We start from the raw sequence: 21,998 nt of genomic DNA, 5'->3' as shown, positions 1-21,998 counted from the left end.
TGTCTGAGTGTGTGTGTGTGTGTGTGTGTGTGTGTGTCTGAGTGTGTCTGTGTGTGTGTGTGTGTGTCTGTGTGTGTGTGTGTGTGTGTCTGTGTGTGTGTGTGTGTGTGTGTGTGTGTGTACAGCTATGGGGCCCATTGGCAGTTATTGAACCTTCAGGGCTTCGATGGTCTTCTGACTTCATGCAGAGTCCCAGACGTCCTTGAAGATGAAGGTTTTACATCTTCTGCCAAAACTCTGAGGACTCTTTTCATCGTCCACTCACTGTGACGTCACCACAGGTGTCCTCAACGGTCGTTTCTTGGTGGCTCCCATGTTTTATTCTTTCGCAGCAGGAAGTGACCATATTTGGAAAAGAAGGTGGAGTCCTAAGTTATCGGAGGATTAAGTCACTTTTTGAAGCGGGCGTTAGAGGAGCTGCAGCGTATGTCACTGACTTTGTGGCTCAACGAGTGTTTTACATGTTTCCATACAAACAAAACGTGATTTGACCGTTGTATTCTCGCCTGATCACTTATGTTATTGATTCTTTTGATCACAATAGAAGAACCACGTGTACAGTTTGGAGGATTAGTTCTTGCTCAGGGAATGACTCTGTAATCCAGCCGGGGTGGAGGCAGCACATAGGATGTGAACTGCAGCGTGCACCGTCACCTTTCGTGTCAGTGGTTACAAACAAATGCTTTGCACCACCAGCCAACATCCAGCTCCACCTCGAGAGCTCTCAGACGTAGAAGTACCAAAAACTGCAGTTCCCCAAACATCCAGCGGGACTCCAGTAATCCTCAGCTCGACAGCATTTAAAACCTTTCTATTTCTCCCTTTCATAATATCATATTTAAATTTCAGTAAGACTTAAAGCTTGCTTTGTCAGGGGCGTGGCCTCTTTGACTGACAGGTGGATGGAGACACAGGCGGCTGTAGCTGCTAGCTGTCTGCTAGCTTCACCTCAGCTAACTGGACTCTGAATCAGACCTCTATTTGGGCTGTTGGGCGTTTTTAATGATGTCATGGGACCAATAACATGGCTGCTGGGAGGTCACTGTACTAACAGAGCGTACAACAAGCCTGAGCTCCTCGCCACCCTCTCATCTGAATATGGCCACTCCCTGCCCAGAACAACAACAACATGATGGCGGCTAAAATGCTTTCATACACAACATGCAGCTGCACTGGGACCATGTGCAGGTGAAGGTGCTCTGAGCACAGAGTCAGTAATCCAGCCCTGATGTCAGGAAGGCCTACGTGACTCTCCACATCCTGTGAGGACAGAGCAGACTACGGTTCGTTGTTAACTGATAACTATTTTTAAAGCAGAGATAAGTCCTGGGCCTTCGTGGAATCGTACGAGCTGCAGTTTGCACACGCTCAGTGCACGCCACCTCACCGAACCTGCAGGGTTGTCACTGCGTCAGTAAAGCCAGAATGAGCAGAAATATGTGGACGCCACACTGGCCGCCTGCTCAGAGTCATGGCGAAATTGCAGCAGTTCCTTTTAAAATGTTCACTCTGCAGTGTGCTCGACTTTGATCTGAACTCCACTGTGATGCAGCAGAACACACACACACACACACACACACACACACACACACACACACACACACACACACACACACACGTGTAAACCCAGCAGCAGCTGAAAGCAAAGTTTGAGAAGTTTTACCTCCATCCTGCTCGTCGTCTCTCAGCCGCCTCGCTTGTGTCGAGTATGTGTGAAAGAGAGAGAGAGCCAGCCTGCAGGTTAAATATAGAAGCAGAGTCATTTCAGAGCGAGAGAGCGAGAGAGAGAGAGCTCATGTTCTGTCACATGGTCATCACCTCGCTCTGTTTCTGATCGTCCTGCAGCTTCATGCCCATCAATTAAACCTGGTTTAATTCAGCTCATGCTCATTAACCTGACGTCTCTGAGCTCGGTCTGCACGATCGTCACATTTAAACCCGTGAAACCGCTGAGCGCTCAGAAGTGGAAGGAAGACAAACACTGTTCTCAGTTAGAGTCATTTTGTTTACAAATGAAGAACTTAAATCTTTCACAACAGAGTCGCTACGAAACACGGTTATCTGATCACATCAGCTCCGACTGCTTCCTGCACCCACTGTGTTCCAATTATTTCCTCTGTGAACATTACACAGCTGCAGCTTGATGGCTAAACCGTCTTTAAGCATTAATTACTGTTTGCAGTTTTGTCATCATTAACACTTTCTTCAACACTTTCTTTTTGTGGATTTTTTAAAAATAAAATCTGACTACAGAGATGAAGCTTTTAAAAATGCATTCCTCCTGATCGCCAGCAGGGGGCGACTGCTCTGGTTGATGGGAAAATGAGCGTTCTGCTCAGTGAACTCTCTCCGGATCACTTTATGGTCTCGCTCTCTGGCTTCAGGTCTGATGCTCCCTTTGGAGATTACGGTCCTATCAGAGTCACAGAGGAGCAGGAAGTGGAAACATTGGGTTCAAGTGGTTCTGCCTTATGATTGGCAGATAGAAAAAGGCACCAAAAAAACAGACAGTTAGCAGCTACAGCTGCCTGCATCGCCATGCACCTTTAATACAAAAAGGCCACGCCCCTAATAATGCAAACTTTACCTTTACAGTGTGTTTTCACCATTATATGGAGAAACATTCGGGGTTCTTCTCTATCTGTTGAAGGCTGTTTACCTCAGCTGTCAATGCTGCGTGATGGCTGGAGTTAATGTATGTTGAACCGTTGGAAAGTACTGCTGTTAGCTAATCTTACCATCTTTTAGCTGCTGTTAGCTGCTGTTAGCTGCAATTGGTTTCTGTTAGTCAAAGCTGCACTAACATTTTGGGATGCTTAGCTCAGACTGCATCAGTTTGATGGACAATATAATTACACACTAATCTGGGAGTATAAAATGTTTGTTCTATTAAACAGGCTTAAAAATTGACTGAATTTGTAACAGAATCTAAACAGTTGTTATGAAGGAGGAAATTATCTACGGACACCAAACCAGTTTCTGTATCCGGCTGTAAACATGATTATTTCTTTAAAGGTTGAACATGGCAGGCAGCTCTCGCCTCTGTACAGGATGCTGATTGGATGTTGCTGAGCAGGTTGATTAGCAGGTACCTGAGTCTGTGTGGTGCCTTCGTTCAGTCTGTGGAGCTGCTCGACCAAATGTGCTCACCTCAGGCAGCTAAAAGTCGAACTGTGGGGTCAAAGTGCAGGTGCTGGACTCAAGAAATCAGAGTGAGGTCACCAAACGTTTTGTTTACGGCTCACATTTCTGCTCTCGAGCTAAGGTTTTGTTTAGGTTTTTTTTTTTATTCACTGTTTACAATATTGAATTTCATCAATAATTTCAGCCTTTAAGAAAAGAAACACCAATAATAATGTTCCATCTCTGACTGATATTTATTCATATTTTTAGCATGTTTGTGTCAGTTTGTCGACCACAGCCTGTATTTTTGTGTAAACAGAGGAAGCTGCAGGACGTCTCCTCGGCTCTGAGAGGAAGTTGGGTCACTCGAGCAGATATTTCTTCTCTCATTTCTCCTTTTTTGTTTCAGCAGTGCTTCCTGAGCTCTTTGCATCACAAGAGAAACCCACGCCTGTGGTGAAGCTGAGGGTGGAGCAGAGAGGAAGATGCTCTGACAGGATTTTTTTCAAAGAGGACTCGTTTCCTCCTGCAGCCGCCATCCAGGCATATGAAACCGTGTTTTCATGTTCAGGACGAACAACAAAGGCCTCAACATCACACTTACTACAGTGTTGTTTTCACTGCATGTCACCGTATCTTCAGACCAATCAGCTTTGGCGGTTTGAGCACTGAGACACAGGACGTGGTTGGAGGGGAGGGGTGAAGCAGACAGGAAGAAGTTTTATGAAGGAGGAGACCTTATAAGGTGAAAGAGACGCTTGCGGAAATGTGACCAAAGAGAAGTTACTCAACCTCAAAACCTCCTTCGTTACAACAGAAAGCGCAGACGTTTCAAATCCAACCCCCGAGAACACGAGGCGTTCACTGACCTGCGGCCTCCTGGTCTGCATCCGATGCACTGATGAAGAACTCGAGGTCCTCCTCAGTGAATACATGTCTGTGCAGCACTCTGGTGATCAGACTAAAGGTTAGCGAGCGCCGCGCTGTGGTAAACACAGTAAACCTGGGGTCAGTGGTGTGGATATGCTGGGAGCCCTCTGCCACACTTTTACAAACCCTCGGTAATGAAAAGAATGAGTAATGAAACAGCAGAGCGTCATGACGGAGGAGGACTTCTTCTTTTAGGACGTCAAAGACGTCTTAGCTCTCTAGAACCTCCCTGAAGAAGACACCCTCTTCCTCCCACACCGCCTTCTCACCATCGACACATACACCTCTCTGCATTGAATCATTATCATCCTCCTCAGCGTCCTGTCTTCCTCCCCTCACCCCACCCGGCAGAGGGCCTTCCCTCCCTGAGCCTGGTTCTGCTGGAGTTTTCCCCTCCTACTGTCGCCCAGCGCTTAATCGTGGGACATCATCTGATTGTTTGGGTTTTCTCTGTGTTCTTGTGGAGTCTTTACCTCACAATACAAAGCGTGCGAGGTGATGAGAACTGACGAGTTGTTGGTGATGACAGCTTCAAGGCACTTCCTGTATGGAGAAACTAGTCACAGGCTTTGCTCCTATGAACGCACTGATGTTTTGGACCCTTTCTGTATCATCCTAGGTGTTGTCATGGTAACAGCTGGACGACCAATCATACAGTCTGCCAGCACAAATAAACCAAAGATTCCTGTTTCCATCTTTAATGTTAAACATTTGACTTCCATTGGGCAGAGCGTCATTTCAAGCTGCTTTCCTATTGGCTGGTTGTTAAAGGCGGTCATGCTGCCATCTTTAATCAGAACACCAACATGTCTGGCATCATTGAAGGTGGAACCTTGACCTGTGAAAACTTTCTCCCTCCAAAATCATCCGGTGGCCATTTGATGCATTTAGGAAACACCTGTAAATCGTAGCCTTTGGAAAGTCTAATGCTTCTGTACAGGCTGTGCTCTGTGCTGCCCCCTGCTGGTTAAACACTCGCCTGTCCCTCAGATCAGTGAACTGATAAGATAAGATAAGATAAGATAAGATAACCTTTATTAGTCCCACACGTGGGAAATTTGTTTTGTCACAGCAGGAAGTGGACAGTGCAAAAGTTATGAGGCAAAAATTATAAAGGGATTGATAGATTATTAAAGGGTGTTTGCACTCATTTTCATGTTCTTCCACAACAATGAGAAAAAATGAAATAATCTGAAATAATAAATGTTGTTAGCAGAAAATAACCCGTTTGTATGTTATCAGTAGATAAAAGACTACATCAGGAATGATTCAAAGTTATTCTAAAGGTCATTTATGACTCCAAATTGACAACCAGCTTCATTTAAACAGGCTGAACAGACGCAGGTGTGAACCCTCCCAGAGAACCAGCAGATGTCCTTTAAGACCACAACATTTATTATTTTTGGTACATTTAAAGGCAGAAATATTCTATTCACTGAGCTGTTTACATGACTCTGTTTAGTCTGGCAGCTTCAGGCCTCCGTACAGGTGAGGCTCAGTCACTGCAGTGCTCTGGGGCATCTTCATCACAAACCACAGTCTGCCTCACAGCAGATTTTGGACTTCTGAGGCACTTTCAGAGGAAAAAACAAAACCGTGATATTTCTTTGGTAACATCGTGAAAACATGACAATAATGTCATCAACTCACAAACAGCTTTTTACACAGGATGCAGTTCCTGCAGTGAAGTCCTTCACTGCAGTAAAAGTACCACTACAACAGCATTTAAATACTCTGGGAGCCGATGTTGGTGTTAGTTTGCTGGACTGGGGCTGATGGTTGGTCTGGTCGTCCCTGTTTCGGCTCCTCCTCGTCTTTTCTTTGGTGGTATGTAAGGTCTGATCTTCGCTGTCATGCAGAGACACGATCAAACAAGGGAAACCAGCGGCAGCGTAAAGCGTTTGGGTTCCTGGCGTGATGCTCAGTAACGTCCATGTTTCTTCTTGAAGAGCTTGTTAAAGGCGTTTCTCCTTCGGCTGCCGGACGACTCGCTATCCTCGCCGGCGTCTTCCTCCGTGCCGCCCTTTCTGGTGGGAACCTGGAGCCCCGCCCCCCGGGCGCTACCTGATGAGCTGGAAGAGGTGGACGACGAGAAGACGGCGGTTCCGTCTGTAGCGTCCGATGTGATGCAGAGGGAGCGAGTGGAGCAGGCGGAGGCGAGGACGGAAGCAGAGATGCCCCTCAGCTCCCCGAGGCTGGAGCTCTTCTCTAGACCTCCTCCTCCACCTCCCATACCCAGCCTGGAGCCCGGGTCCTGCAGTGGGTGGAGCCTGGACGTCAGGAGGGAGGACTTTGAGCTGTGCTGACCTCGGGGGTCGCTGTGAGACTGCGGGAGGGCGGAGTCAGAGTCTGAGCGGTTCATGATGTCCCTGAAAGAGAAAATCAGAAACGATGGTTTGCGACTGCTGAGACTCTTCACCGAGACGCTGGTGACAGAGCGTCTCGGTGAAGCTGCAGATGATTGGTCGACTGCTCGAGCTTCTTAGCCACCATTTTTAAAAATCAGAATCCACCTCTGAGCTGCAGTTTGACAGCCATGGCTGGAATAACTGAGTACACAGACCGCTGCAGTCATGGTCGACACATCGGTGACCGCCTGCCGTAACTTAGCTGTCAGCACGACGCTGTAAACATGTGCGCTCGTGTCTGAATCGCTGCAGTCTTATTAGAAACATGGACGATGAACAGAAGAAACCGCCTCCTGCTACGTGTTCATATGTAATGACTGGTTCTCGGACTGGTGGAAACGTGGCGCCGACACAGAAACGACTGACTCGTGCATTTATTACTGCAGAGCAGGAAAATAACGAGTTCGTAAAGCAGAAGCTTCGAATGAGGATGTTTTCTGTTAAGTAGAAGGTAAAGGCAAAGTTAGAGGGAAACAGCAAACCACAGAGACCCTGAAAGATACAACCGGAAAGAACATAAATGTTAATAACAGAGTAGGAAACTCTGCAGGAAACAGTGAAACATTGGGCCTCATTCATCAAAAGCTTTCTCTTTAAGCACCCCTGATCTCTTCTTACCTAAACTCTCAACCTGAACTGTTGAGGTTTGGAAGGAAACAAATTCAGAGAAAGTCCTCAAAACTCTTGGATACTAACTCTAAGAACTAAAGAACGCCCGTAGAAGATCCTAAAATTAAATTCAAAACATTTAAGAGTCTTCATCCATTTATCTGAGGTTGGGCCACGAAGGCAGCAACGTTTTCCCGGGATCGTTGGGAATAAGACACCAAACAGACATCCTGATGAATCAATCCCAACATCTAAAGGAGCAGTGGCTCCACTCAACATGTTAAAGCTTCTAAACATCTTCAACAAAAGGCGCACATACACCAGTCGAGACAATCAGCAACCTGACAACCAAAGACCACCAACTGGTGCACTGCTTGCTGGAGTAATCTCACAGCACCTTTGAGGCCAGTGTTTGAAGCAACTATGAACAAAGGGTAATAAATAATAAATAAATAAATAACAAAGGGTTCTGTTGAAGGATTATATCCATGTTTGCATCAAGAGCCTAGTGACCAGCCTTCAGCTGCAGAGGGTAGAAACACAGATCAACCAGCTTCATGTTCTCCCACAGTTCTCTCTTTGCCATCGTCCAGTTCCCACAAAACTGATGGGACTAAACAATCCAAAGGTCCACCTCACCTCCACCTTCCAATCTGTTGTCAGTGCTTGGGGCAACAACACTCCTCCAACCCAGACGACTATTCCACCATATAAAAAAAAGAAAAAACAAAAGACAACTTAAAATCTGGAGATACTTAAGCATAACTTGGTTTCTCAAACAGAAACACGGTTCTAAAGTTCCTAAAAGGACGACCTACGCTTTGAGCTCCAGTCGATAAACGTCACAGGGCTGAATACAACAGGCAACCCCAGCATTTTCCAAAGGTGTGGACACTCTGGTCACACCAGGTGAGCTCGCAAGTCCTCAGCAAGTCCACAAACACATCGACTGGATGGCCTAACAACCTTTCCAGGGTTCAACAACTTTCAATTACTGTCGACCCTGAGCACTACTATACTTTAAACTCTGAAAGAAAGCGCTCCAGCAGGTGCTGAGGACTACACTCTGACCAAGTCGAGTGAACCACATCTGGTCCAGCAGCAGCTGCTTTTGACCAGAAATACAGACAAAGCTCCAATCTGGTCACATGTCAACTTCACAGCTTTGAACACCACCTGAGGTACATCTGAACACCTTCACCGAGTCCCCTAAACAGAAGCAGGCTGTACTTGCAGACACCTGCAACACGGCCAGAAGAACCACGAGGTTAAAGAGAAGCTTCACTGTTCTACAGCCAGGACGGCGTCCATGTGGTTCCTCCTGAACCTCCCAATACGATGGATTCCAAACTCTAATATACTTTGACAACCTTCCCTTCTTCTATCAGCTGCTCCCTTTAGGCGTCCCCACAGATCACCTGCAGGCCTGCTCACAACAGCCCTCTGCATGTCCTTCACTTTTGACCACCTGAGAATTCAAACTAAAACTTGAACTCGAACCGGCGAGTCTCATAAATTATCTCAAACCGAGCGAGGCCCACTGATTCGACTGCTTCGGTCTCGTTAGTGCATCAGGTTTGGAAAACAGTCATGCAGAGAAAAATACCGGAAGCTGCTGGAGCGACAGCGCTGCGCTTGACTTGTCACAGCGCCCCCTCCAGGCGGGAGGCTGGACGTCGCCTCCGCAGAGTGGAAATGGGAAGAACGGAGGAACAGAGCAGAAAAGTGGGTGGTGCCCTCAGCGCATGAAGAAGAGTCAGAAGGTGGAGGAGAGCAGGAGAAGGTGGGGGGGTGAGAAGAGGAGGTGGGGCTGAGGGAGGGGTGAGACAGGGCGGAGGAGAGAGAAGGGGGAGGCACAGGGGGGAACTCCAGGTGGCCAATGGAGCGGCTGCGATTCTGCCGGCCGCTGGGAGGGCGGCACGATGTGAACGGGTCACGTCCTTCCTGTGGAACCAAGCTCCGCCCTTCAACCAACCTCTGAGAGCTGAAAGTGTTCAGGGCGGGGTCTCCGATCCTCTGTCGCAGGGGCATCACACTCTGAGCTGCAGGACAAAGAGAGTGTAGAGTTACAAATGAGACTCTTATTTTGGAAACCAAAATAAATTCAGCTCACAAATAGAAGAAAGCAGTTTTAAACTAAAAAGGGTCAAAGAAAAGGCAGAAAAATGTGCTTGTATTTTGAAATTTAGCAGCCAAACCTTCAAAATAAAATCCGGTGTTTTCTTCAGCTTTCAGAACATTTTTCATGTTTCTTCTTTGAGCTCTTCTGTCGTTCAACCTGAGCTCATTTTATTTTTCTACAAGCGATTTTTTTTGTGTTTTTCAAGCTTTTGCTGCATGAACTGACGTCACAGTCCAGCCGAGTTACAAAACATCAGCTGCTATTAAAGTGGATGTTAGTGAAAGGAAGAGGCAGAAGCAGGTTATTAAAATGAAGTGAGGGCTCCGGGACTTCAGAGAAAAAGCAGAAGAACAAACTGAAGTTTGAATGTCCAACCACACGGGGAGGAAGAAGATGAGGAGGAAGAAGAGAAACACTCGACGAGGCGTTCACAGGGACACTGACCCGGTTTAATATTTTGACACAGTAACTAAAAATCATTAGTGCCAAACGTAATAAACTTACCGATTTTAAAAGAAGTTAAAAAATATTCAGATTTGAATCTGAATATTAATGTTGCCCATTTAGTAAGGCCTTATTTTTGTGCCACTATTCTGAGCGCACATAAAACAATTGCAGGTGCAAGTGTTGCATTTTGAGGAAAAATTTATTTTGAGCGAAGAAAAGCTTACTTTGAGTGAACAAACTTTATTGCTGAGTGCACAAACTGTATTTCAGCTACAATCATACCCCTATAGTTACATTCCTGCCTATAGTTACATTGTAACATCAGTTTCAGGTGGAACAGGCAGCAGCTCCCGTGTGTTACGCAGTCAAACTGTTTAATATTCTGACATTTAATCAAGGATCTAACTTCCTTGATTAAAGGAAAACTTTCTATAGTAAAATGCACTTCAAAGAAAAAGAATCTGTGTTCATGTGAACGTCTTTGCACGACTGATCAATACCTCTGTGTCTGATTGAAAAAGATTATTCAGACTTTGCAGGAATGAAGAAAAATTATTCTGAATTTTTCCTCTGATCAAGTTTCCTTTGAAATGCTTTAAAGGATCTTAAATGTGTTTTAGGTGCTGATTGGTTGGGTTTGTACAGAGGTATGAACCAATCAGAAGAGAGGAAGGCTAAGGAAGGGGTGAGGCCAACCGGATTGTTTCCACGCTGACTGGGTGTCTGCGATGCCACTCAGGGGCCAGAGGTCGCTGACTCGCCGGTCCATCTGCCACGCTGCGTCTGGAAGGAGCCAATCAAGAGACGGCAAGAAAATAAGACCAATCAGAGGAGGAGGCGGAGACAGAGAGGGGACCACAGGTGAGCTGAGAGAAGGTAAGTAATGATTAACTCTGAAGTTTAGGGTTTGTGTTTTTGTTGCATCATGTGACTCTGAAGAAGAAGAAGAGTTGAAGGAAAGTTCCACTGTTCTTAATTCAGGACTTCACCTTAAGATTTCATTCTAACGAAATGATCAGAGAGCAAAAGTGTATGAATCAGAACATCCAAATCTTTGTTCTGAGTGTAGAGATCAGCTGATCTGCAAAAGGCAGCAGGTTAAGAGCCATCAAAGTGATCCTGAGTTAGCTTAACTAAGCTAACTCAGGATCACAGCCGACTTTCCAACTGCTAGTTAAACTGACTCAGGGTTACTGTGATGACGTCACAGAGCAGACTTACACTGCAGCGTCCCCGGAGAAAGGATGTCCTCGTCCATGTCATCTAGGTCATCAGAAAGGAGAAGGTGCTGAGGGGTCGGAGGTCGCAGCCCGAGGAAGGACGGGTCCAGGTTGAGGGCGGTGGCTAGCGCACCGAGGCCTGGATTGGTGACCAAACAGAAGCCCGTCAGAGACTCGATCTGCTGCCAGCGGTGCAGCTTCTCCCGCAGCGCCGCTGTCACCTCAGCCAGGGCCTGTCTGAGGAGGAAGAGAAGCAAAATAAGCTACCTGTGCAGGTAACACAGGTGCACGTGTAACAGGACGCATCAGCAAATATATGTCCCACAGAGTGAGCACAGAGGAAAGAAACTGGAATATTTATACAGAAAGAATAGTTCAGGGACTCCACAGTCACCTGTCCATCAAGCAGGCCACGCCCCTCCAAATGCCAATTCTAAGCCTTAATTTAATTTAAAACAGGTTATTTAGAAAAATAATCTACATAGACCAAACAGTTTGTGTATCAGGCTGCAAGCATGTTTGTTTCTGCTGTAAAGTTTAACATGGGAGTCTATGAGCACCGACTCACTGCTGCCTCCGCTGGACATCAGAGGAACTGCAGGCTTTGCGCTTACTCACTTGGCGGAGAGGATCTTGTGATCGACGTCATCCAGCGAGGAGCTGTGAGCCACGTGAAACGTGCCGAACAGAGAACTCCTCTTCTTCTTGATCTTCTCTGCCTGAAACACCAGCCTCATCATCATCATCATCAATGTTAGTGTGTGTTTTTTCTCACCGTAATGGTAAACCAATATCAGAATATATCGATTCTGTGCAGTTTACGGTGCTGCTCCTACAAATCTATAAATCTTAGCTCAAATCTCATGACAGCGTCTTCATCATGTGTGCTTTAGCTTGTTTATCTCACAGTCAGGATAACATCAAAATGACAAAATGTAGAAATGATGAGGATCCCGATATGGTTCCTGTATCATGTGTGAGGTGCGTTCAAGGCCATCTCCCCATGGAAGTCCCGCTCTGACCTCTTCCAGAGTCTCAACAGTGACCCTCAGCTTGAATATTTGACATCAACTCTTTATCAGTCAGGACTTCCACAGTAGTCACCTCAGCTCCCGTTTAGGAAAGAAAGCTAAATGCATGTTGTAAACTGTTGGCTCAATCCCGGATAAGCCCCCAACTATTTTTAACTAATAACTAATTAACTATAACTATTTTCCAGGAAGTATTTGAGGATAATGAAGGATTTTGCTGCAGGAAACACACTGTCAAACCAGACTAAAGAGCCTGGACGACTTCCGCTTTCAGCTCTCATAGTGCGTCTAAACCAAACATGATACAAAATTTTGGTTCGTATTACACTCGTAAATATCCACTTTCAGACTTATTAAAGTCCTGCGTTTCTGCTCAGGCCCTGTTTCTGTATAAAACGAAATTTGGACGAGTCAGCTCCAGCTTTTCTTGAAAGGCATCAGTGGGCTTGACCGCTTCCCTCATGCATCAGGATGTCCCCGTCTCTCCCTGACTGATGAACTCACCATGAACGACCCAGAGGACACCAACAGGTTTGTCAGGTTTGGACACTTGCTGACTAAGAATTTGATGTTTGCAGGACATCAGAGCAGGTCTTCCAGACAGATCTGAAAGTAGAAGCAGCTCCAGAGGTCCTGGAGACGACCTTGAAGGGGCTCAGGGATGGTTTTTGCTTTCTGGAAAGTTGCTTTTTGGCCATTTTCCACAGCAGGAAGTGTCCCTGAGAGACGTCCATCAGAGAAACGTTAAATTTAAGCCAATTATCTTTGCTTCACTCACCCCCTCTCTGGCCTGTAGCAGCTGCCGCTCAGCGCTCTGTTTCTTGATGTTGTAATACTGAACTTCGATTTCGTGCGTCAGCTGCAGCCACTTCTGCAGCGCCTCCGGCGGGGTCCAGTGGACTCGTGACTCCAGCTCCCGCTCTGCCTTTTTCAGCACCTTGCGGACCTGCGGTGAACACAGAACAAAGATGAGCCGATGAATTGATGGAGGGACGGACGGGCGGTGTTTTAAACGGCCCCACCTGCTCCAGCTCCTCCTCGGCATATTTCTGCCGGCTCCGCTCGTTCTTGTTTCCCTCTCGCAGCTCACGAAGCCGCAGAGCTTCCTCCTTGGCCGAGTTGATCTCGTTCCTCAGCTCCTCCTCCACCTTCACCTTCTCCACCTGGACGCAGCGCTGCTCCTCTTGAGCCTGCTGCAGCCTGCCATGAAAAAAACAACGAGAGCAGCAACACGTCGGGTTAAAACGGCGTCACCACTTTCCACCCGTGTCCCATTTCCACAGAGTCAAAGACATTTACGGAGATGAGCGTTCGAATGATGTTTAAGAATCGTCAAAACACGCCAACCTGAAAGGCTCAGCTGAGGTTAGCTGGCTTCTCATGCAACGACAACACGTTCTGGATCAGATTCAGATCTGGGAGTTTGCAAAACATTAATTTAATAATAATGATACTTGTGGCTATGCTGTGGGACAGGAGCTCCAGCAGATTGGAAAACTCACAGGCTGTCACCAAACTGCTCCTGGATCAGTGGAAGAAGTTGGACTTTGACGATGTTCTCAGTGTGTCGAGCCCACAAACTGAGGGCAGCCTGCAGCTGTGAGGAGCTGGAGCAGAGGCTCTGATGAAGGGTAACTTTGATGGTCCCTCACAGAAATGGCAAAAATCCCAAATAAAAACTGAAGAAACTGAAACTTCATGTCTGCATGTCGCAGATTTGCTGAAGCTCACATCTGACTCTCCTCACGGCCCCACAGCCACGTCGTTATGAAGGAGATCAGCATTTCCTGTTAGCACAGGAAGTGAGGTCAGCAGGTTCAGAGCGCTGAACTTTTAGAATGAAACTGTTTTTATTCCTACTCTACTATTTCCTAACCGACCCATTTCCTTATTGACTTTTATTGATGATTAACCTGTGGAATTTCTTACTCATTTTACTGTTTAGTCATAAAAAAAATAAATAGAATCTGGAAAATGTTCACAATTAAGAAGCTTGACTTCCTGTCATGTGACTGATGACTTCCGCATGCCAGCGCAGCAACACAAAGAAGCTGCTGGCCTTCAGTTATCACTGATGGCAGCAGGAGGCGCTGTTCTTCCACCTGAGGAGACGTGTGTGTGTGTGTGTGTGTGTGTGTGTGTGTGTGTGTGTGTGTGTGTGTGTGTGTGTGTGTGTGTGTGTGTGTTGGGGGGGGGGGCTATTTTTGGAGAGAGGACAAACAGACAGCAGCTGGGGGATTTCAGACAGGAAACAGAGCCGATGCTTCAATTGATCCCAGCAGATCAGCTGAGTGTGTAAAAGTAGCAACAACAGTAATAACAGCTGTGTGTGTTTTAACTCCTGGTATAAGCTCACACAGGAGCAGTGAGGATAATGACAGTGTGAGTGTGCTCTGAAGCCCCTTCTGAGAAGCAATCAGAGACAGGGGGGAGGAAGAACTCCTCTTTAACACGAACAGCAGAACCAGGATCAAGGAGGAGCAGCTGCATGTTGGAGGGCGTGGGGTTGGCTGTGCTTCACAGCCCCCCCGGCTCTATGAGAGACTGTGCGAGTCGTCCACTAGTGAGACTAGTGAGAGCACACAGTGAGCAGGAGCAACGTCACCGAGAACCACGGCCAGCGAACGCGTCGCTGCATCCACACAGGAAGCTCGTCTGTCTCGTGAAGAAGGTCCAGACCTGCAAACATCTGGAGCTTTATAAGGAACAGCTGGAGTCTGCAGCGTGTGGAGAGCAGCTGACTTTATAAAACAAACACACGATTACTATCAAGATAACTGCTTGCTGCCATGGCAACGCTATCACTTTGATCTGCAATGTGATCGCTGTTACAGCGTGTGTGTGTGTGTGTGTGTGTGTGCGTGCGCAGAGTGAGCTGCTGGGCACTCATGCCCATAAAAGGACTTCAGACAGGACACCTCTGCAGAGGCTGTCCACACACACACACACACACACACACACACACACACACACACACACACACACACACACACACACACACACACACACACACACACACACACACACACACACACAGGTTGCTTCCTTGTGCTGTCACAGTTATAATAAAACGAGCTGCTCTGTTTTTTCTCTGGACTTTTTTAAACAACCTGCCAAAACACAGAGCCACTGCTGGGGGCGTGGCCTGTTTGATGACAGGCTGCAGCTGCTAGCTGCGTGCTAGTTCACCTCTGGTCCTCTGGGCCGTCTTTGTGCTGTCAAATAAACCCATAACGTGGCTGCTGTTCAGTTAACGGTTTAGAGCAGGGGTGTCCAACTGCAGGCCTCGAGGGCCGGTGTCCTGCAGGGTTTAGATGTGTCCTTGATCCAACACAGCTGATTTAAAGGGCTAAATGAAAACATGTCTTGACGTTCTCCAGAGGCCTGGTAACGAACTAATCATGTGATTCAGGAGTGCTGACCCAGGGTGAGATCTAAAACCTGCAGGACACCGGCCCCCGAGGCCTGCAGTTGGACACCCCTGGTTTAGAGGAAGGATTTTAATTGGATGTTACAGGTCAGCAGGTACCTGCGTACAGTCTGTAACTCCACCCTCTTGTCACAACCCCCCCCCCCCCAAAAAACACAACATGGTGGCTAAAATGCTAATGTTGCCTGCTACCATCTTTTATATACAGTCTATAGACCATCAGCTGAGTGTGGGCGTGGTGCTGGAGGACGTACTTCTCCTGCAGGTCGAGCAGGCTTTGCTCCGCCCTCTGCAGGCTCTCCAGGTCCTTCACCAGCTTCCCCAGGTCGTCTCTGGACTTCCGGGTCTGGGCGTAGGCGAACCAGCAGCCGCCAAGCGCCATCAGGATGGACAGACCCAGCACCAGGTCCTTCCAGCGGCTCTGCTGGCCTGCAGACACACAGACATTACACACCAGCAGCACGCGCAGAAACACGCGCACATGCACACGTTGGTGCACACACACCTGGCGGCGGCCCGAACAGCACGATGTCGAGAGCTTTGAGCTGCAGCTTCTGAGCGTGACTCCGGTCTAAAATCTTCAGCACGGACACGGTCAGGGTCGCGTTCTTCACCGCCAACCTGCAGGAAGTGGAAACACACAGCAGACACACACATCGCGCTCTGAATGTTTACACTAAAACGTGCTGAACTTTGTGACCTCGCAGCTGAGGACGGGTCAGGATCAGTGTCTCCGTGTTACTGCTGACTCACGGCGAGCGTCTGTGTTAAATAAAGATCGTCGTGGTTACCTGGGCAGCGCTTGGCCGTCCAGCTGGTGTCTCCTGAAGCTTTCTCTGTACTGAGGCAGCTCGACGCTGGCAAGCCAGTCCTCCACCTGCTGCACCGTCCAGTTGTAGACTGAAAACACAGTAAACACACCTGAAGCAGCCGGCATGTGTAAACAAACAGGAAACTGTCAGCGTCGCCGAGTGATGGCGGCTTTAACTCCAGCCTCTCCTCCAAAAATAGAGTTTGACAAACGTTGTGTTTTTGTTGCTGACAAACTGAGCAGGAAGTCGAGGCAGCATTTTTCCCCTCATCGTTTCCTGTCTGCCTTCACACCTGCTGATTTTAACTGCAGCTTTTATTTTGATGGGGTCAGACAGGGAAGTACACCGCACATCTTTAACTGGCGCGTGTGCTGGTGTGCGCGTGTGCTCGAGCCTGGTTGGAGGGGAGGTGATGGTGCTCCTTCGCTCACACCCACCTTCGGAGCCCTTCCAGGCGTTCCACATGTCCTCCACGCTGATGTGGGCGTCGGCTCGGTGGAAGCTGCTGTGTTTGGCTTTGGGGTTGTGATCCTTCAGATCCTCCCTGAGAAACTGAGAGCAGCTCACAGTTAGAGTCTGAGCCCGCGTGCACGCGTGAAGCTTTCGGAGCCTCGTGTCTCACCTCGTCCGTCTCGGTCGCGTCCACCGTGCCGTCGGCGTCGTCGTCCATCAGCTTGTGGATGCTGCGGATCGCCTCGAAGCTCAGCAGAGAGTTCTCGTCCTCGCAGAGCTGCTGGTCTATCGCGCACAGATCTACGAGAGGAAACATCCGTCACTGAGTCACAGCCGGGACAATCCCCGCCCACCGTGCGTGCTGTTGCGGTGGTCAGAGGTCATCGGGGGTCAAACACAACATCGAGTGACACTTTATTAAAATGAGCCTGTAAAAACGTTTCCCTCCATCTTTGCAGGCACACAACGTCTCTGACTGACCTCCTGCTGCTCAGGTATCATCCACGTGTGACTTCCTGTCCTGGTTTCAGTTCAGCTCTAGAGTGACCACGCCACACGCAGCCAGAGACAGCTGCACGAAGAGTAAACACTCATCGCTCGCACCTGCCATCTTTGTTTGGGTCACAGAACAGAGACGCGTCCCGCAGGAAGTTATTTTAGGTCTGCCTTTAAATCTACTTTCAGTCTTTCTGTAACAGTTTCAGGCTCTGTGGCTGTTTCATCTCCGTCTGTGATTCATTATTCTTTCTGTTTCCACCAAACAACATCACACAACAACTCATGTTCACATGAACGACGACTACGAGGAAGTAGGGAGCAACTGAAAGTGCCACACTCACTTCCTGTTAGCCTCTGCTAGCAGCTAGCGTCTGATCGTCACCAAACATGACAGCAGTGAAAAGTTCATGACTGCATTTGGTCATTTCAGCCTCCGAGAGTCTGTGTGTTTGTCAGTGTGTGTGTGTGTGTGTGTGTGTGTCAGTGTGTGTGTGTGTGTGTGTCTGTGTGTGTGTGTGTGTCAGTGTGTGTGTGTGTGTGTCAGTGTGTGTGTGTCAGTGTGTGTGTGTCTGTGTGTGTGTGTGTGTGTGTGTGTGTGTGTGTGTGTGTGTGTGTGTCAGTGTGTGTGTGTGTGTGTGTGTGTGTGTGTGTGTCAGTGTGTGTGTGTGTGTGTCAGTGTGTGTGTGTGTGTGTGTCAGTGTGTGTCTGTGTGTGTGTGTGTGTCCCCTCATCTTTGTGAGGACCGAAATCTGCATTTTACTATACTTGTGAGAACCAACAGTCACTTGTGAGGACACACACACACACACACACAGACACACAAGCTCAGGTTTTCTGTCATTAGCAGTGACACCACAGAAGAAGACCGGGACGAGGTGAAGAGCGCCGGCGTCTGAGGCTTAAGACGAGCAGCTGTGAGGACGGAAATACTCGGATGACTGGGAATAATGAGGATGGAGGTCGAGTCAAAGTTACACAGTCACTACACTTCCCATCATGCATCCTGCACAGCTTCTGCAAACGCATTAAGTGTAACAGCTGCCTTATTACCACCATCACTGCCTGTGGAGCTGAAACACCTTCAGGCTCTCAGTTTTCTCATAGGACCGGAGCACGTTCTCCTCCATCCTCACCATCTCTACTTCCTGTCCGCGATCAGGCTGTGGGCGGAGCCTATCTGTCACCCTGCTTCCTTTGACACTGTTAGCTTGTCATTTTCAGGAAGCTGTGGTGAGCTGCCAACGGCTAGCTCCCACGCTATCAGTGCTGCACAGCTCTGAGACAACGCGCACACACACACACACACACACACACACACACCGTCTTGCTGTTTGGTTCCTATGAAGAACACCCACAAACACGCTGACCGCACACAGGAAGTGCCGCCGTCTTTGGCAACAATAGCTGAGCGTCACGTCACCCCTGTCAGCCCGTGAAATAACTCTCGCCTCTTCGTGTTGTCCTGAAACACTGACTGCAGCGTGCTGGCTTGTCTCAGCATGCCGGAGACGGCTCTGAATAACTGCCAATGCTTGATGAAGACATCTCATACTACGATGACAGAACGCCGCTGCTTTACATGACCAACGGAAGAGCGAGCAGCAGATCATCGTTTGTCCTCTGGTCAGACTAGACATGACCCTCGGAGAAAACCTCAACCACTGACACGTCAAACTCCACAAGCAGTTGTTTAAATGGAGGGGGCTTATTCTGCTTGTTACCAGGCCTGTTCTCAGATCTGTAGATCTGCTGTCTGAAACTGGCTGCTTTAGCTCCCGTCTCTTTAAGGCACCCCTCCTTAAAAGCCCACATTCTTATGATTGGCCTGATCCTGAAAACCTGCAGAGGGGCAGGTCCAGACTGCTTATAAAAGATGGACGTAGCTTTCACATCTGAAAATTGAAGCCAGTTTTTCAGTGTCTGCAAGCTTTCTAATGTCCAGCAAGGGGGTGACCCTAAAAGAGAAGTCTTGATTGGAAGTCCATGAGCCAATAGCCTTGAGCTCAGGAAACACCTCATGAGTTTCAGGTCATGTAAGCACAAAAAAACTGATTTGGGTTCAGTTAGCATTTTGAACTAACCTTAGCAAAACAGGTAGCAATGTAGCAGCAAAGGTAACCTTGCTGGGTATCAAGCAATTTTCTCGCATTAGCCAGTAAGCTAGCATTAGTTAGTATGACCTGGAAAAAAACAGGTGTTATTTAATGAAGCCCTGGTCAGTTAGGACAGGAGTCGACTCATGGACGGATTATTAGCCATCTTTATTCTAGCTAATGTTAGCTACACTAGCATGCTTGCTAACCCAGTCATATTAACCCTTGTGTTGTCCTCAGGTCAAATGACCCCAGGTGTATGGGAATCCAGAGGACATTACAAGGGTTAAAAGCTACCTGATGTAATAAACGTACTGTCCTGAGTAGATAAGGTAGGCTAATTCATCCAAAATCTCTAGTATAGTCAGCTACGAGTTTTAAGTGGAATAGCGATCTAACAGCTAGCTATCTAACCTCACCATGATGTTACTTGTATTAAAATCATCAAACAATGTTAATTTTCTCCAGCAAAGATGTACAACTAACATTTACTCTCTACGATAACGGCTAACATGATTAACAAGTAGTTAGCAAGCTAATTATAACGGACTGGGAATGATTCAGGATTTTTCTGCCATCACGATGACTTCTAGCATAATTAATAACAGTATTTTGAGCCACTTTAATTTAAAATGAATGTAATCTACAACATCCTAAGATGGTACAGGAAGTCTTTTAATTTGACAAGTAATCAGGATCCCCGGTTTGTTTAAAAAATAAAGGTTTGTTTTGTAAACAGTTAAATAAGAGGTGGCTGACATCATTCATATACACATGAACATAAGAGTGCTTCATACCTGAGGTTGTGTCGCTGGTGGACACCACATGATGATGATGCTGCTCTGGGTGGGCGTGGTCACTGCTTCTATCCAATCCATGATGAGCCTCAACACGCATGCTCAGCAGACACACACCTGCCAGCCACACACACACACACGCCATATCTGAGGAGGAAGCAGAAGAAGCCTTTCAGAATAAAAACTGAAACGCGTGGTTGAGTATGAGCCGCTGACAGGTGAGTGGATGGTGCATGTTCATCATGGATCGATCTGTAAACTAACGAGTCTCCAGCAGCTGCTGTCCCGGGGTGCGAAGACACGAGCGCTTTCGGGAAACACCTGTTCATGCAGATAATCAGTCCCTCAGCCAATCAGCTGCACCACAATGAAATGTTCTGAAAGCTGACATTGTCTCGTCAAACAGCACCACAGTGCCTGTGAACACACACTTAGCAAACAACACCAGACTTCATTCAAACTGTGTTCACGTTAGATTTTATTCTGAAACTCCCAATCTTTGTATTTTAGGAGAACAGCACTGAGTGGGAAACTGACAATTTGGCTAATTTAGGACTGCGTTTATTCAAGTGAACTTCTTACTTTCTGGTTCTATTTTCATCAAACAAAAACACTGTACATACACACTGAGGGCTGGTTTCCCACACATTCATTATTATATAATACTATATATAATAATACACATCTGCTCAAATACAACCAGACCAGACTCCATTCAAATTTCGGCCACTTTTAGAAGATTTATCTGGCTGTGGTTTGGCAGCTAAAACGGAGCACACGAGGCTGTTTTAGGTGAAGCCTGGTTTGTGCTTCTCCCGTGAGGACTGGGATTATTGATCTGATCGTTTTACGCACAAAGCTGAGTTTGATTAAGGAGGAGGCGTTCACGGCCCGGTGCTCATCTCTCTCAGCTGAGCTAGTCTTTTTCGCCGCGTTTTAAACACAGCAGCACGTGACCCCATCGCTGATCTATCGATACTTTGCCGCTTCAGCAATCACATGCTGCTTCCCGCGAGAACTTTAATTAACGTTTGTTTAAAAGGGTCAGAGGTCACACAGCTGTTCGGTTTCCCACCCGCTCGGTTTAAACCCCGAAAGTTTCACAAACAACTAAAATCAGCTGAAAGTGAACGCCACGCACCTCTAACACATCGATCCCATCTGATCAGCTGTGATCGATCCGGACAGAGAGAATCACGCAGCCTGCTCCGCACTCCTCCGACTCCAACTCCACAAACTGCAGTTGCTGAGAGCACGAAGATATCCGCCTGTGCCGCGTTCACGGACCCACAGAGAGCTCCGAATTCAAAAACCTCAGGATATACATATATTTTTTAAATCAAAAGGCAGCGCCCAGTTGCTTCTGCAGGGTGACAGCGCCACTCTGAGGTCAGTCAGAGGAAGTGCAGCTCGCCCAGCGGTCACATCAGTGCTGACAGGAAGCGTAACCTCGAAATAACGCGTCACCAGAACACCAGAAATGAAAGCAGACTCCGCCAAAGTGCTGAATATACAAGTGAGACCAAAGAAGAAGAGGGTTCATCTCCGTCTCCCTGTCAGCTTCACCTGCAGCTTTTTGGCCAATCAGATCCCAGAAAACAGCCTCACGCTTCCTGAGAGGTCAAAGTGCAACCTGTTTCACTGCTGACACTTCACTAGTATCACCAGCCTGGAGCTGCTTTCAGCCTTCATGGATTCAAGGAGCTGCTGGAGGTCAGGGTCCATGTTGATCTGACATCATCACACATGCTGTTGTAGCCATCATGACAGTAAAGCTCCTCTACTGGTCTATGGAGGCCATCTGAGTGCAGCACATTCACCTCTGACCTCGTGTCTGCGCTGCAAAATGAGCCCGTCATGTGATTGGCTGATACTACAAGTGGCAGGTTATTTAAGCTGAGATGAACTCAGTTCTTATCCTTCTGTGACTGTCGGCTCAGCACCAGCTTCACTTCCTCTTCAAATGAACTTTTAACACACACACACACACACACACACACACGAATAAATACCCAGAGCAGAATG

General features: G+C 47.6%; 2 protein-coding genes across 4 annotated transcripts in view; both read right to left on the bottom strand.

Annotated features, from left to right (window-relative positions):
• Positions 1 to 1,927, bottom strand: part of dub (duboraya) — a 9,860-nt gene extending 7,933 nt beyond the window's left edge. The window contains exons 1-2 of one of the 2 annotated variants that reach the window (XM_026183017.1): positions 1,819 to 1,927; positions 1,664 to 1,734 (exon numbers count right to left, since the gene is read on the bottom strand). In XM_026183017.1, the coding sequence (XP_026038802.1) occupies positions 1,664 to 1,669 (6 nt within the window). In that variant the 5' untranslated portion in view covers positions 1,670 to 1,734; positions 1,819 to 1,927. Of the gene's footprint in view, positions 1 to 1,663; positions 1,747 to 1,818 lie in introns of those variants that run through there. The other variant, XM_026183018.1, reaches the window with a different exon arrangement.
• A 3,500-nt stretch (positions 1,928 to 5,427) lies between these two features.
• Positions 5,428 to 21,453, bottom strand: stim1b (stromal interaction molecule 1b). 2 transcript variants are annotated; one of them, XM_026181991.1, is made up of 14 exons: positions 21,115 to 21,453; positions 19,974 to 20,120; positions 16,755 to 16,885; positions 16,570 to 16,684; positions 16,112 to 16,220; positions 15,826 to 15,941; positions 15,575 to 15,749; positions 12,913 to 13,090; positions 12,669 to 12,836; positions 11,478 to 11,578; positions 10,861 to 11,096; positions 10,336 to 10,422; positions 9,046 to 9,112; positions 5,428 to 6,422 (listed from the first exon to the last, which is right to left on the bottom strand). In XM_026181991.1, exons 2-14 carry the CDS (start codon positions 20,116 to 20,118, stop codon positions 5,975 to 5,977), a joined length of 2,076 nt encoding a protein of 691 aa, XP_026037776.1. In that variant the 5' UTR covers positions 20,119 to 20,120; positions 21,115 to 21,453; the 3' UTR covers positions 5,428 to 5,974. The 2 variants fall into 2 exon arrangements, with proteins under 2 accessions (XP_026037776.1, XP_026037777.1); XM_026181992.1 differs by lacking the exon at positions 10,336 to 10,422 and having other exon boundaries at positions 21,115 to 21,452.
• Between the last annotated feature and the right edge of the window lie 545 nt (positions 21,454 to 21,998).

This window comes from Astatotilapia calliptera, chromosome 10 (genome assembly GCF_900246225.1).
Source record: "Astatotilapia calliptera chromosome 10, fAstCal1.2, whole genome shotgun sequence".
In the NCBI taxonomy this organism is placed as follows: Eukaryota; Metazoa; Chordata; class Actinopteri; order Cichliformes; family Cichlidae; genus Astatotilapia; species Astatotilapia calliptera.
The sequence above is the reverse complement of the archived record's forward strand: the minus strand, read 5'-3'. Positions and strand labels throughout refer to the sequence as shown.